General features: G+C 39.6%; 2 protein-coding genes across 4 annotated transcripts in view; one reads left to right on the plus strand and one right to left on the minus strand.

Annotated features, from left to right (window-relative positions):
* LOC129718338 (rho GTPase-activating protein 7) overlaps positions 1–13,765 on the minus strand; it is a 68,748-nt gene that overhangs the window by 33,195 nt on the left and 21,788 nt on the right. For all 3 annotated transcript variants that reach the window (XM_055669019.1, XM_055669018.1, XM_055669017.1), the window contains one exon: positions 9,860–10,141. In XM_055669019.1, the coding sequence (XP_055524994.1) occupies positions 9,860–10,141 (282 nt within the window). The remainder of the gene's footprint in view (positions 1–9,859; positions 10,142–13,765) is intronic.
* On the plus strand, positions 10,419–11,755 carry LOC129718344 (uncharacterized). The gene is made up of 2 exons (XM_055669042.1): positions 10,419–10,771; positions 10,891–11,755. Exons 1-2 carry the CDS (start codon positions 10,578–10,580, stop codon positions 11,558–11,560), a joined length of 864 nt encoding a protein of 287 aa, XP_055525017.1. The 5' UTR covers positions 10,419–10,577; the 3' UTR covers positions 11,561–11,755.

Raw genomic sequence — 13,765 nt, forward strand, 5'->3', positions numbered from 1 at the left:
TCAACAGCGAACAACAGCGCTTCCAGAAGCGTGTACTGCTCTTCCTGCGGTCCCGGGACATTATTTTGGCTGGTCCAGGGTTCATGCCGTTACGCGCGATAGACATTGAATAGGTATAGAGACAAAAACGCAAACCCCCCAATTTCAACAGAGATTCATCCGGTGGAAAGATTTTGGACCATAATTAAGGCCGAAGCTCGAAAATCGTCCAAAGAGTTTAAAAACTAGTTAGAGTTGAAAGAAGAATAAATGAAAGCGACTAAAAAGATCGGTTCCACCATTGCACAAAATTAAATGAGAGTTCTCAAGGAAAGGAAATTGAATAAAGTAATTATGCAAAAATACAATCCATATGTATTTAGTTCATTCCTGCAACGTTTCAAGAAAATCCGACTTGAAATAATTTTTTGACGAACACTTTTGTCATGTGCTTTTTTCGAGCCTTACTCAACAGTTGTTCTTCTCGGTTTTTTCCCGGTTCCAAACAATTCCCGGTTTTTTCCCGGTTCTCCCGGTTTTCCCGGTTGGGTTGCCACCCTGTAAAAGAAACCGCATCTCGACGGTCGAACAGACAATGGGCGAAAAGAGGACATACACGAAGAATCGGAGTGTCCCATACAACGGTGCAACGTGCCAAGAAAAGAGCTGTACTGTCAACGTACAAAAGGCTGAAGACCCCAAACTGCGACGAAAGCAGAACAAATCGGCCAAAACGATGACACGGAAGTTGTACTGGACGATGTTGGCCAAATTCAATCGAGAGCAGAGAAGAACAATGTTTTTGTAACAACTGGCACCTTCAACCTTCCTGGTTTACGTCAACGAGTGCCTTCAAAAACGACTCCTGTCGTTCCTGCAGCATCACACAGGCTCCGTGCTGTTTTGGCCGGATTCCACTATGGCAAAAAGACCCTGGAGTGGTATGCGGCCAACAACGTCCAATTCGTGCCTGAAGATAAGAACCCGCCCAATACCCCAGAGCTTCGCCCGATCGAACAATACTAGGCCATCTTGAAGCGGAACTTACGGAAGACAAAGTCATCGGAAGTGAACAGCAATGCAAGGCAAACTAACGTGTAGCAGCTGGGAAGGTTATATGGATCGATAATAGCGCCGTCTTCGTCCTTACGGTCATATGGGTGAGGAAGTAGGTGTAACAGTCGTTGTTATCGGAGACCGAGTTTACCCCTGCATCTCCACGACTGCGACGGAAAGTAAGGTTTGGGTTGTTATGTCACCATTGTAAGTGACGGAATCGAACATTGTTGCGCGCAAAGTTAACTCATTGCGAAGACGAACGATGAGCGTGTTCCGTCCACCCCCAGAAGCACGCAAGTGTTAGATATTTGTCTGTTACCAATTCCGAATACCCTCGAGAAAACAAACACAGGCACAATATAATTGCAGGGAAACAAAAATCTGCAAAAAAGATTTTGTGATCTCCATGCACTGGCTAGGATTTTCACTAATGCCGGCTAATAGTGCGATGCGGATGTTGGCGGTTTTCAATAAGAAACATAGCTTACAACAAACTAAACAATCAACCATGACATTTATCACCATCGAATCGCGTCCGTTCGCGTCCATGGTTCACTTTGATCGCTTCATAAATGCAAACTTCAAAATTAAAAATTGTAACAATTGAATGAGTGAATACTGGAAAAAATAATCCGGTTGAATGTAAATTGATTTTTTCAGCAATGATATTCGTGAACTCATCCATAAATGCAAATAGCATTTTTAGAGGCAACACGCAACCGTTACAGTCAGAGCCAGCTGGTCATCTTCAAAACCATTCTGTCTTTAGCCAGCCTAATCGGTGGTGCCAAAGCTGCTGACAGAAAATAAATTCATAAATACAATAAACGGGAAAAAATCATTTAACTTTTGATTGATATTAAATCATTCATTTTGAGGCATAAAACGCATCAGTAAAATGCATTTTTATCTAGCTTCAAACCGAATGGCTTGATGAAGGCAGTTGTATGACCAAATATTATGGCATATTATGTCACAACAACGATAAATTAACGTCACGCTGATTTATTGTTGAAATCATCGAAAGGTTTGATAAAGGCATTACGTTTTGTGGTAAATATAATTTTAGAATTCGACAAGTTTTTGCGTTTATCGTTAAACTACAAATAGTAACTATTTATGCTATCGTACAACTATAAATAATTATAGGCAGAATAGTCGTGAGGAAACCCTTAAAAAGCACCAAAATGTAGGATCTATACTTTAAATAGGAGGCCTTCGTGTGAAACTGTTTCGATTATCTGAAATCGAATTTATTGGTACGAATGGTAGGGTACATCACATCCCATATGTTATCGAAACACTTAATTTGGGGAATGAGGGAGATAAACACACGCTAAATTGTTATGAGTTTGTTTTGATCACCGTAATCTAAACACCTTTGCCAGCGCTTGTGGTAGTTTCGCAGTTTCAGGTAGGTACAAGTTGTGTTTTTCTTATGAATTTAAACCTGACAAAAGCTTTCTTGTTTACAATAACGGAAAAAGCGACGTTTGTATTAGGTATTCCATTCAGACATTCTGGCCAGTTTTATTTGGGAAACCCAACTAAATTTGGTTCGTTATCCGAAGTGATGAGTCATCTTCGAATGGCTGTTGTGTTCCCGAGAAAAATAATTTGCAAACGTTTTCTGTGTACGCGCCAGTCCTGCACCGTTCTACCAAAAATCTCCAGACCAGACTAATTAACATAGCAAAATAATAATCTGCCAATCACGTTGTAGGTGATTTCCAATGACTGCTAAACAGCTAGACAAAACCACATGTCTAAAGTCGCGTACAATCATTAGCAAATAATTTCTTCTGTTTCTACTAACAACTATGCTACAACGGTTATTATCTTTAATTACTCTCGATAACCAGCTATCAGCACAAAAAACTAATTATAATCGCGCACTTAAGCCAAGGACGCAATGTTATAGTTTCGATTAACGAGGAATTAAAAGCACGTTAGAGTGACTGGAATATTTCAATGCCGCGATTCTTGTGTCCAATCAATGAGTTTGACCAATCAATGAACTCGTAAACGACGTATAACATGTTTTTGTACGAAAAAAATTAGAAAAATCCAAAGAAAATGTTGGGTGTGTTGCAAGTTAATTTTGTAAAAGTACAGATTTTCAGTAATGAAAAATAAAGCATTTGTTTATAGGAATCCCCCCAGCGGTGCAGAAAACCTTTGTTATACTAACTATTACTATATCTATGTATCTTCTTCCTCTATCTTCTTTATCTACAAATGCGTATGTCTGTCTGTCTGCCTATTACCTATAGACTCAAAAACTACTGACCAGATTACCGTGAAAATTTGTACATAGGGGTATTCGAGTAGAAGGAGTGTCGTAAATATATTAGTTTTGCTCTAACTCGTAAGCGTTGGCAAAGGAGTGTGGGTTAATTTGTAGTGCATGAAGGTAAAAACTTCCTCTACGATAACCGTGCAAATTTATATACAGATGGTTTTTAGTATAAAGAGTATTCTAATTAGGTAACTATGTCATTTAAGACTTTTCTGTAGGCATAGCTGTAGGCTTTCTCAGTGGCATAGAAAGGAAGGGGAGTTTATTAAATTCTGCTCGAGCGTCTTGATAGAATATTTACACTACACGTTACACTTTTTATCCACTTTCACTATTTAATTCTATCACTTTTCACTTATCACTTGCATATACGTATTTCAACGCTTACTTAGCGCCTTCGTCAGTGCTTATTTGGACGGTCGAGAAAATAGCGAAGCTCCTAAATTTTTATACCTAAGTAGGTGAACGAATGGGACAAATTTTAATTTAGAGAACGTAAACAAGTTGAGTTAGGTAGAGAAATGTGCGGCCTGGTGATCCATGCCTTGTCGGGGAACTTAAAACTCCAAGAGAAATGATTATCCTGATCTCTGTTAAGGAGAGTAGCTGGGTTTTGTTTGAAAATTTCTAAACTTTCTGCGACATCTATTTTTCAAGGGGATGTTACTGATCGAACTACACTAATATTGTCGGTAGTCATAGGTTGATCTTTGTGAAAAATATGTTCGGCTGTTTTGGATCTGAAATGGTGAGTTATTCCCTTTTCCGAGTCTTTTTTAGCCTTAATGAGTTCCTCAAACCGGATGTCTAAATTTCTTTTAGTTTGACCAATGTAAACCTAATCACAAAGTGAGCATGCAACTTTATAAACACCTGCCCTATGTAATTGGTCAATAGTGTCTTTAGTAGAACCCAGTCTTGTTTAAAGTTGGTTATTACTACTGTAGATAATATCCATCCCAAATTTCTTAAATTTGTTACGAAGTTGATGAGTAAAATTGACGTCATATTCAACCACTACTCTCTTCCGATCTTCTGTTAGCGGTGTGAGTGTTGTGTGAGATTTCCTATGTTGAATTCGTTTATTTTTATTATAAATGGCTTGTATGGTTCTTCTATTATATCCATTCTGCTCACCAATATCAAAAATATATTCCATTTCGTTTTTCTTACCTTCATCACTGAGAGGCAAAGATTCCATGCGGTGGATCATATGGTAGAAAGAAGCCATTTTATACTGGGAGGAGTTGTTAGAAGTGTTAGGTATTACCCGCTTAGTATGTGTGGGTTTCCTAAAGATTTCAAAGTGGTTGGAGTTTTTAACAACGACTACATCTAAAAATGGAAGCCTGTTGTTTTGTTCAATTTCCAAAGTGAAAGAACTTTCCAAGTCCCCCTGTTGTAAAATACAAAAAATATCATCAACATACCTCCACCAACGATCTGGTAAGCAACCTTTTTCATTTAATTTATTTTCTAAATGTGTCATGAAAAGCTCACATATGAAAGGTGAAAGCGAATTCCCCATCGGTGCTCCTTTTGTTTGTATGTAAAATTTCCCACGGAATGAAAAATAATTGTCTTCCATGCAAAGACGAGTTAACTTCAAGTAACTGCGTACTTTAGTTTTCCAAGGGTTGTCAAATCGTTGGGAAAGAAGCCAATCTTCCAAAAGATTTATTGCTTCTTCCACTGGAACACTAGGAAAAAGTGCTGTAACATCGAAAGAAATCATTATCTCGCCAGTGTTGATACCCCCCGATGATTTTAAAATTTCAACAAAATCTCCTGTGCTCTTAACAGATCGACTAGGAAATTTGTTCGGCATTGATTGAAATTCCTTGACTAACCATTTTGCCAATTTTTCTGTTGGTGCCCCCACCGCAGAAACGATTTCTCTCATTTCATTACCAGGTTTATGTAACCTTCAGGGAGACCCTTTATTCTAGGAAGAGAAGGGTTCGAAACACGAAGATTTTTCAAAGCGTCACCAGGCCGCACATATGTAGAATCTATAGTACCTGATATATTTCAACGACTTTTAAATTTATCTTATTCATTGGCCTGACGTGGGGGTAAAATTTATTATTTGTAAATTTCTCAACACCTAACTTGATTACCGTACCAGTATGTATACGTGAGTTGTAGCAACAGCGAATTCGTTCGGCATAAACTTCTTAACAAGAAACATGATCAGCGTGTTGCTCTATTCTGTATACGCGGCTTCTCAAATACGAGATATATTCCCACGATATTAGGGGTCTTCACATAGAGCTCGTATACGAATACCCAGCCGTAAACTGTGCATCTTCCATTACTCGTCAATGGAGGTGAGTATTTTTACGGCTGGGTATTTGTTTACGAGCTCGAAATGAACACCCATATTGTTTTTTCTGTATTTCAGTGGCGTAGGTTAACGGAGGTTTCTGGAAAACAGCCGAAAATTATTAGTGAAAGTTATTTGGGTGATTGAGAGGTCAGGCTTCTGAAAATGACTGTCTTTCCGTGACGCGTTCGCTTTTCCTTTTCATCTTCTTATGTCTATTGGTTCTTCCAAGCTGTCGCTAACGACAGTCTATAATCCCCGACATCCTTCAGCACAAGTTTGAGCGGGATGTCAGGTGAATATGATTCACGAAAGTAAAGCCGAAGTTATAGTGGAAGCGAGACGATGTGAAATACGTTTTTTCTTACTTGGGGAATAATATCAACAATGGAAACACATATCGTCAGTTGAATTCAATACTGGCACAATTCAAAACTCAAAGTTTCGTGAAAAACGCGTTTGAAAATTTGCGTCAAAAATTTCTTTTTTCATTTTCGTGAAAAGTTCCATTTTTAAAATTTCGTTTATTTATTGAATTTTTTTGGGTCTATCATGTGCATGTAATAAGCAAGTTATAAGAATTGCAACCTCATTTTTCTATCTTTTAAGGGATATTTTAGATTTGTGAGTAAAGGCACATCTACTTATATTTCTGGAAACGGGTCTTTGTGAGATGAAACTTCATAGTATCTGGCATCGTTTTGAGTTGTGCCAGTTTTGAATTCAACTGACGATATGTAACGGTCTGCTTCATATTCATTATGACGCAGGCCTTAGAAAAAAGAAAACCGAAGGAGTGCGTAGACGATCAGCAACGCAAGCCAAACCAACCGGACATCCTCAAGGTAGATCCCCAAAAAAAAGCAAATGCCATTTAAACTTATATTCCGCATTGTTTTTTGGCACAGGATGACTTATTCAGCTTAAACTATCGTAACTTGTGAAAAAAATCTTGAAAAAAATGTACCGAATATTGATTTTTGGACATAGTTTTCGAACTTCTACGTCATCAATGTTGACAAAAAGGGACCTTTGAACTATTTGCCTTATCTGTTTACAGTCCATTGCTGTTAGAGTAAAAAGAGAGAACAGTCGTCAGTATAGTGTCGCACCGCAGTCTTTTTCCGAAGCCTGGTTAAGGTATGCTCAACCAGACCGCTTTCTTGTGCGTGTTATATATAATCGACAAAAAAGTAAATAAAAACGTAACGTTTAGGATCATTATTGACGTAATATACATATGTGTAAGGTGACATCCATAAATTACGTAACGCAAATAAAAACAATTTTTGGACCCCCACCCCTCCCCCCATGTGTACCGAAACGTAACGCCAACGCCTACCCCCCATAAAAACTACGTAACGCTGTAGAAGGATTTACTTGATAAAAATGCTCGTTACTGGAGAGTCTCTCCAGAGATTTTCCGTTACGTAAGGCTGAACTTACCTCCCCCCTCCCCTGTATTACAATCCGTAACGCTCATAGAAACCCCCGTAGTTACGTAATTTATGGATGCCGCCCAATGTGTATGCAGATAAAAAAATCATGTGACTTCGGCGGTTCGGCTGGTTGAGCTTCTGGCTTCCGTTAGCAGAACTTTGAGGACCCGGGGCATCTGCCTCTTTGCAGCCGTTGTATTGAAATAGGCATAAGTGAGAGTGTGAAAGTGGTATCCAAGATACGACGACTATCAGTAACGCGACTAGTAGAAAAATATCAACTACTTCAATTATATGATTTTGGGGCGCTAAAAAATGCCATTTGTGTTTCACAAAAGTGGCACCGACAAGATTGTTGAGCTGAATCGTCTCATCGGTTCTCACCAGCTAATATAGTGAATCGTTATACAAAGTGTGAGAGAGACAATCTCTTAGATACAAAAATAACTTCCATAAGGCAGTTTGTGTGGTTGATTGAGGTATGTTTGGTACGGGACACAACAATGTGCATATGGTTTCGGGAGCGATTGCGAGCAAGGAAGCAAGCGAAAAAGATCGAGAAATAGCTTGAACGAGAGCCTCACATGAGGCGTTGCATACTGATTATGAGCGAGACTAACAACACTGGTTGCCAAACGGCTGAAGTGAACGCGCCAGTCCGGGACAGATTCACTAACATGTTTTGGCATGTTCAGTAAGGCTACAGACATGCCCGTATGACGGTGCTTCCCACACATACGGGAGATCCAAATTACAGTGCTGTGGAAGGTAATCTATGGTTTCTCTGTTGGTCTGTCCGCTATAGAATGCTGCGATCGAATGAGAGGGTGCTGCAAAATCCAATCAGGTTTTTCTTACGCGAATCTTTTTGACGAGGTTTTAATGCGGAATTACGAATAACGGCGGTTTTACGTGGCTTTTGAATCATCGCGTTTTTTTACGTGGATTTTTCAATTACGGCGGGTCGGGAACCAAAAACATCCAAGTGTTTATTGAATAAAAGACTTAGTCGAATAAACCCTCCGTCATCCGAAGGATTAGGAATGACCGTCAAAGAGAATAATTTCGAATACTGGTCATAGAGCTTCTCGAGTTTTTTTTCTGAAGCCTTTTTTGGTGGTTCACATTACACGAATTTTACAATGATGGCGTTTTTTGACGCGGTTTTTTCAACAAGCTCTGTATTCCCCGCGTAGAATAAAACCTGACCGTATATTTGAAATCGCCGCCTGCTGCGCCGCTATTTGCCGTAACTCTACTTGCTGATGGTCGATCCAAATTCATCTTCTTGTTATTACAGTGATCAGTAAGACAATTAGGAGTAAAGTTCTGCTTTTACGTTCAGAATTTATACGTGACTGCTGAAAGTTACACTACCGGTTGGCGTGTCATTATGCACTGCAGCAAGCAAACCACAACAGCAACATATTGTCTACAAAATCATTTCGGTTACTAGGGAAGAAAAGTAGTGCTCGGTTTGTTCAGGACGATCCATGTTATTTAACACTTTTTCATCAGATTTTCAATTTGCTCCGCATCTTCCTGAAAGACGTAGTCCTACGTAAAAAGACATAAATACATGTGAAACCAAACAAAATGTTCCTATCTATTTGATAACGATTCGCCATGGTTGTCGTTGCGATAAAATATTTCCTATTCTCGCGCGCAAAGAATAAATTTCAATCCAAAACATCGAAACAAAAGCTTAGCGGAATATTCAAATTTTAGATTTCGGTTAATTTGTATGAAGTAATTATCTAAAATAACTAATTCGTATGCATAACTTTCTCTTATTTTGAAAATCAAATCATACTGCGCACAATCATAATAGCGCACATTCTCGTTTGAACTGGAACCATTCCAAACGATATCGTCCTAAACATGCTGAAATCTAAAACCAAAACATCCCATTCTGATGAAACTTTGTATAGTTTTCCACAGGTGTTTAGACCATTACGACTCATGTAAAATCTCAGGAAAATTGTTTCTCTGAAGCTTTGATCTCTACAAAAAAGTTGCTTATGCACGATTTGAATAAAAAATATATTCTGATGAAAAATTTATTACTTTTTTTAATAGTAAATACAAATTTTAAACTAAATTTGCAAAAAAAGCATTTTTTGATTTTATGTTTGAATTCTACCCATGTTAAATTGATGTCATGCGAATCTTTTGAAACATGTCACATAATTATTTTAATTTTTTTTGGGAGAACAAATTTTTGAACATTTTTAAAGTTAAACTCTTTTTATGTAAATTCTTTTTTTTTTTTGACTGCAAAAACGATGGCTCTTCATCGCTACTCACTGGGTAAAAATCAAGACTGAAATGAAGCGATATTGTCTCTCACTCTCTCATTTGTTTTAAAACTTGGTTATCTATCAATTTGAGTATTTGATAAGTATTGAGGGAAACACCCATAAGTATCGTGTATTAAAAGAAATTCATAACCTGAGAACAGTGTGCAGTGCTTCTCCTAAGGCACAACCTGTTACGGCTGGACTACGCGAAACCCCATAAAAACTCCGAAGAAACGTGCCTGACAAGGCACAATATTCTGGTTATCGATTACTGTTGCGATAATTACGACCTGCTCTGCTAACTGAACGAACGCCACGAACGATTTGAAAGCTCATTTATCTCAGGAATGCAAAAGCTAACAATCGATGGAGCGAAACGCGATCACGGGTTGGCATTCACTTTACCATCCAAGTTTAAGTTGCTATTTTAAGCTAACCATCGTACCATCGTACTTACCTGGGGTTCTTTCGGCAGTGCGGCCACAATCCGCTGCAGTAGCCGTTCCGTTTTCCCCGCGCCTCTGCCGTCGACGGTGTCACGAACGCAAACTGCATTCTGACAAACGGGGGCTTTGGTGTTGTAATTTCTGTCCCGGATTCCATTGCTACCGCCGCCGCCACCCTTAAGTGTCCGGTCCGGTGGTTCGAGTGACCCAACAACCGGCGGTGGCGACGACTGTTTCCGTTCCCGCTGAGCGCTTTCCGATTCTAGCTGGGCAAACACCTCGGAGATTTCAGCCTGTTTGGAGAGAGATCGAAAAAAATTTATAATACTCATATAATAAAAGCTACAAAAGTAATAATCAAATCTCGTTTGTGAAAAACGTGTAGGACGAAGAAGCAAAGCTCCTTTAGGTGCAGCGAAATGTAATTACGCTATATCACGTGTGATGTGTGTCCTTTTTTCTGGCAGTTTCCTTATAAAATTGGATCTTAGAAACACGCAGCACATGTGACGTTTGTCCCCTGGCGGGTGAATCCTATTTAAAAGGCTGCCTTCCAGAAGGATGCTGCATAGTCGGACCACATCAGTAACAGTCGAAACATGTACTTCCCGGGAAAAGATACTCCTCAGGACTAGTTTGTTATTTTCATTTTTCTGTAAGCATCAATCATCCACGGTTCCGTGAAACTAAGTAAAAGTGGAAGTGCACTTCGAAGGCCTGACGACGACGATGATGGCCGTTGCTTTGCTGAATGTTTGCGTTTTGTGTTGTCTAGTCACTATCGGGTTTAGTTTCGAGCCACCAGCGGCGGTAACCGAAAGCTATGAACCGTATTTGGTGACGTCCGCTAATTACGGGCTGGTTTCCAGCAAATTCCAGCCGAGTTCGCAATACACTTCCAGCGATCATCAGCACGAAAAAAGGTGAGTGGATCGTGAAGTGTTTACTCAACGCTCGTAACACGTGAGCTTAATTAGACCCGCCTGTGGCATGTTTTAATTGTTTCTAAAAAACAAACGAGTGCTTCGTCATCTCTCCCCAGAGACGCCGTGAGTCATCGGACCAGACAGGAAGCACTTCCAACGGATCCTCAGGCGTATCTTCGAGATCAGCTGCTCCCTTTCCTGCTGCTAAGGCAACCTTTCATGGTGTCCGATTCGGGGCTATCTCTGATTCCACAGCGGGACAGGAAAGCGGAAAAACGTGAACTTTCTATCCAACAGATGCTGGAAGGTGGTGACTATTTTGTCCCAAATCGTGGCCGAAAACGTTCCGGGAATGGAATCTCCAAGAAGATCAAATTCGATGACATTCTCGGACCCGACGACTTCATCCCGAATCGAGGAAAGAAGGAATTTTTCAAGCTGATCTCCTCCCCTGTACCTGTCAGCGGGCAATCAATCAACGAGTTGCAGTCATTTTTTACCAAGAAAAATGTTTTAAGCACAATCAAGAATGTTAGCAGCAAAGAAGGTGAAGGAGAAGAACTATTTTTCCCGACCCGTGGCAAGAAGGGCAGTGGCAGCATTTTGGATAACCTGGCCCGGGGTCAGGACACATTCTTTTCGTCCCGTGGCCGACGCAATCCCATCGTTTGGAGTTTACTCAATGAGGAACCGGATCCGTGGGAATATGCCTTCATCACCGAAGGGACGGACGATTCCGGCGACCTGACGATTAATCGCTATCAAACTAATAAGATAATCAAGTGAAAGAAAAAAAAAGTGAAAATAGCATCACCATAAAACCGGGTGACTGAGGAGCCAAATCTTGACTTCATTAATCAGCTTATTGTGAAGAGATTGTTTTTGATTTTGGTCGTTTCCCAGTAGATGATAAAATATTCACTGTGAAGATATTTCACGGGGCGAAGATTGAAATAAAATATAAAAATGCAAATGATGAAATGTTGGATAGGTTTTTCCTTTTCCGATTGCGACACGATGCTCAAACCCCCCCACCCCCCCCCCCCCCGCGGGTCAGAGTGTTAGGCAGGCTAGTACCATTCCTTCTCCGAAACTGTTTGCACTTTGTTCTTTGTTTCATCGCATGGTCAACCGGTCGCAGCGCTGCTGCTGGATGACTGACATTTTGGCCTTTTGAAGAAAGTTGTTAATTTGACTCCAAAACTAGCCTTTTCGATTCGGCCGGTTGCTTTATTGAGTGCTGTCTGGGTTAATAGATGGTAACCTTGAACGGGCAATCCGTTCTGCTCTACGCGCTATAGAGAGTTGCTTTAGAGGGGGCGGAAGCGGGGGGCGGTCTGTTGTCTGCCAAAATGTTTCGTTCCGCAGGGGAAGCGTTGAAATCTTTGGTGAGCCTTCTTTTTTTGCCCTCTCGCCTAATGGATTTTTAAGCCTCATACCAGCACGGATTCCGCTAGTTCGCAAACTATCGACCGCATGCGGTTTTACTTCGGTTTCTGGCTAGACTTGGAAGCAATAATAATAATCGGCAACAAGCGCAGATAGGGTATAAACTCATGCTGTGAATGCTAATTTATTGAAAAAACGTACCTCGCAGTATGAGTAGGTATTCGATCGGTGATGGATTGAACATGATGAATTCTCTGAATCATTAATAAGTATTTTACATTATTTTGTCAGCACATGATTTTTTTCATATCAAACAGCTTGAAAGTTTGTTGGTTCCAAACACATATTCCCTTTTACGCTAGGTGATTGTTCGTAACCAAACCAGACTCTAATTGTGTTTTATACAGGTAACTTAACTTGCTCAAAGTTGCTTCGAAAATGGTAATTTTCTGCAATGTGACATTGGGTGTGTCTTATGACATCACCCACCGTTGTGGATGGGATGGCTTAATGAAGAAAAAAAAAAAAAAACGAACGAACAAACGACCAAAGCAAAACGAACCGATCAGCATCAACAGAAAGTAAACAAAGGTACAATAAACATTGTTAGTGTGAAGCGAAACGCATCCAACGTATAGGTTGAGTCATTTTGGGATGACTTCGAGCAAGAGATAGTGCTTACCTTGTGTCTTTAAGAAGAAATTCAATTTGGTTTTAGGTGCGTTTACTGAATAGTAAAATATTCAAATAGAGCCCAACGGTGTTTCCACAGATTGTTATTACCCAAAAAAAAAAACAATACCATCAAAACGATGAACGCTGGGTAAATTTTAAAAAAATCGTTGGTAGCATTTTTGAGTTATGTCCATTCTATGTTAAAATGGTCGATATTCTTAGGAAATTCATACAAAATCTGCCTATCTATAAGCCATTTGGATAAGTAAAAAACAAACCTAAGCTTTGAAAAGGACGTAAACTTTTCAACTCATTCAGTGTTAAGGTTGCAGGATTCGACTACTTGTACCGAAGATGCAGTTTAAATAAAGCCATTACCTAAAAATTGATTGCATAGGAACATACCTCGTATTTGAAAACCAACGTATACAAATTGGCATGGTGATCAAGACTGGTATTTTGAAGTTTACAAAGAACAAATTCACCGTTGCTACACCTTCTTCCTGCCTACGCCAATGAAATCGATAAAATCTGTTGTTTAGGATCTCTAAGTACCAAATAAAATAATCAAACTATTAATTTATAGATGATGACATAACTCACAAACCCCTCCTTCTTCCATTTTACTATGCCACTGACATATAGCAATGTTTCAGAAGACACAGTAATGTCGTTAATATAGTATAGCAAATGACAACAAAGTAAATTCTAATTTCCTAACAAAAAAAATGTCGCCAAACTCCGCCTCATACCCTCAAACTTCGTTTTCAAGTTTACAGAGTACAAATTCTCCTTCCTTCTGCCCACGCTAATGAGTTAGAGCAAAACTAATTTATTTGTTACACTTTTCATACTCGAAAACTCCTAAGTGCAAATTTTCACAGTGATCGGTTCAGAAGTTTCTTAGTCCACACGGAACAGGCAATC

This window comes from Wyeomyia smithii, chromosome 1 (assembly GCF_029784165.1).
Source record: "Wyeomyia smithii strain HCP4-BCI-WySm-NY-G18 chromosome 1, ASM2978416v1, whole genome shotgun sequence".
Taxonomy (NCBI): Eukaryota; Metazoa; Arthropoda; class Insecta; order Diptera; family Culicidae; genus Wyeomyia; species Wyeomyia smithii.

Excerpts from the sequence above, each read along its gene's own strand:
- LOC129718344 (XM_055669042.1), top strand. The coding sequence starts at position 10,578 with ATGATGGCCGTTGCTTTGCTGAATGTTTGCGTTTTGTGTTGTCTAGTC. Across the intron at positions 10,772-10,890 it reads GATCATCAGCACGAAAAAAG|AGACGCCGTGAGTCATCGGA; the intron begins GTGAGTGGATCG and ends ATCTCTCCCCAG.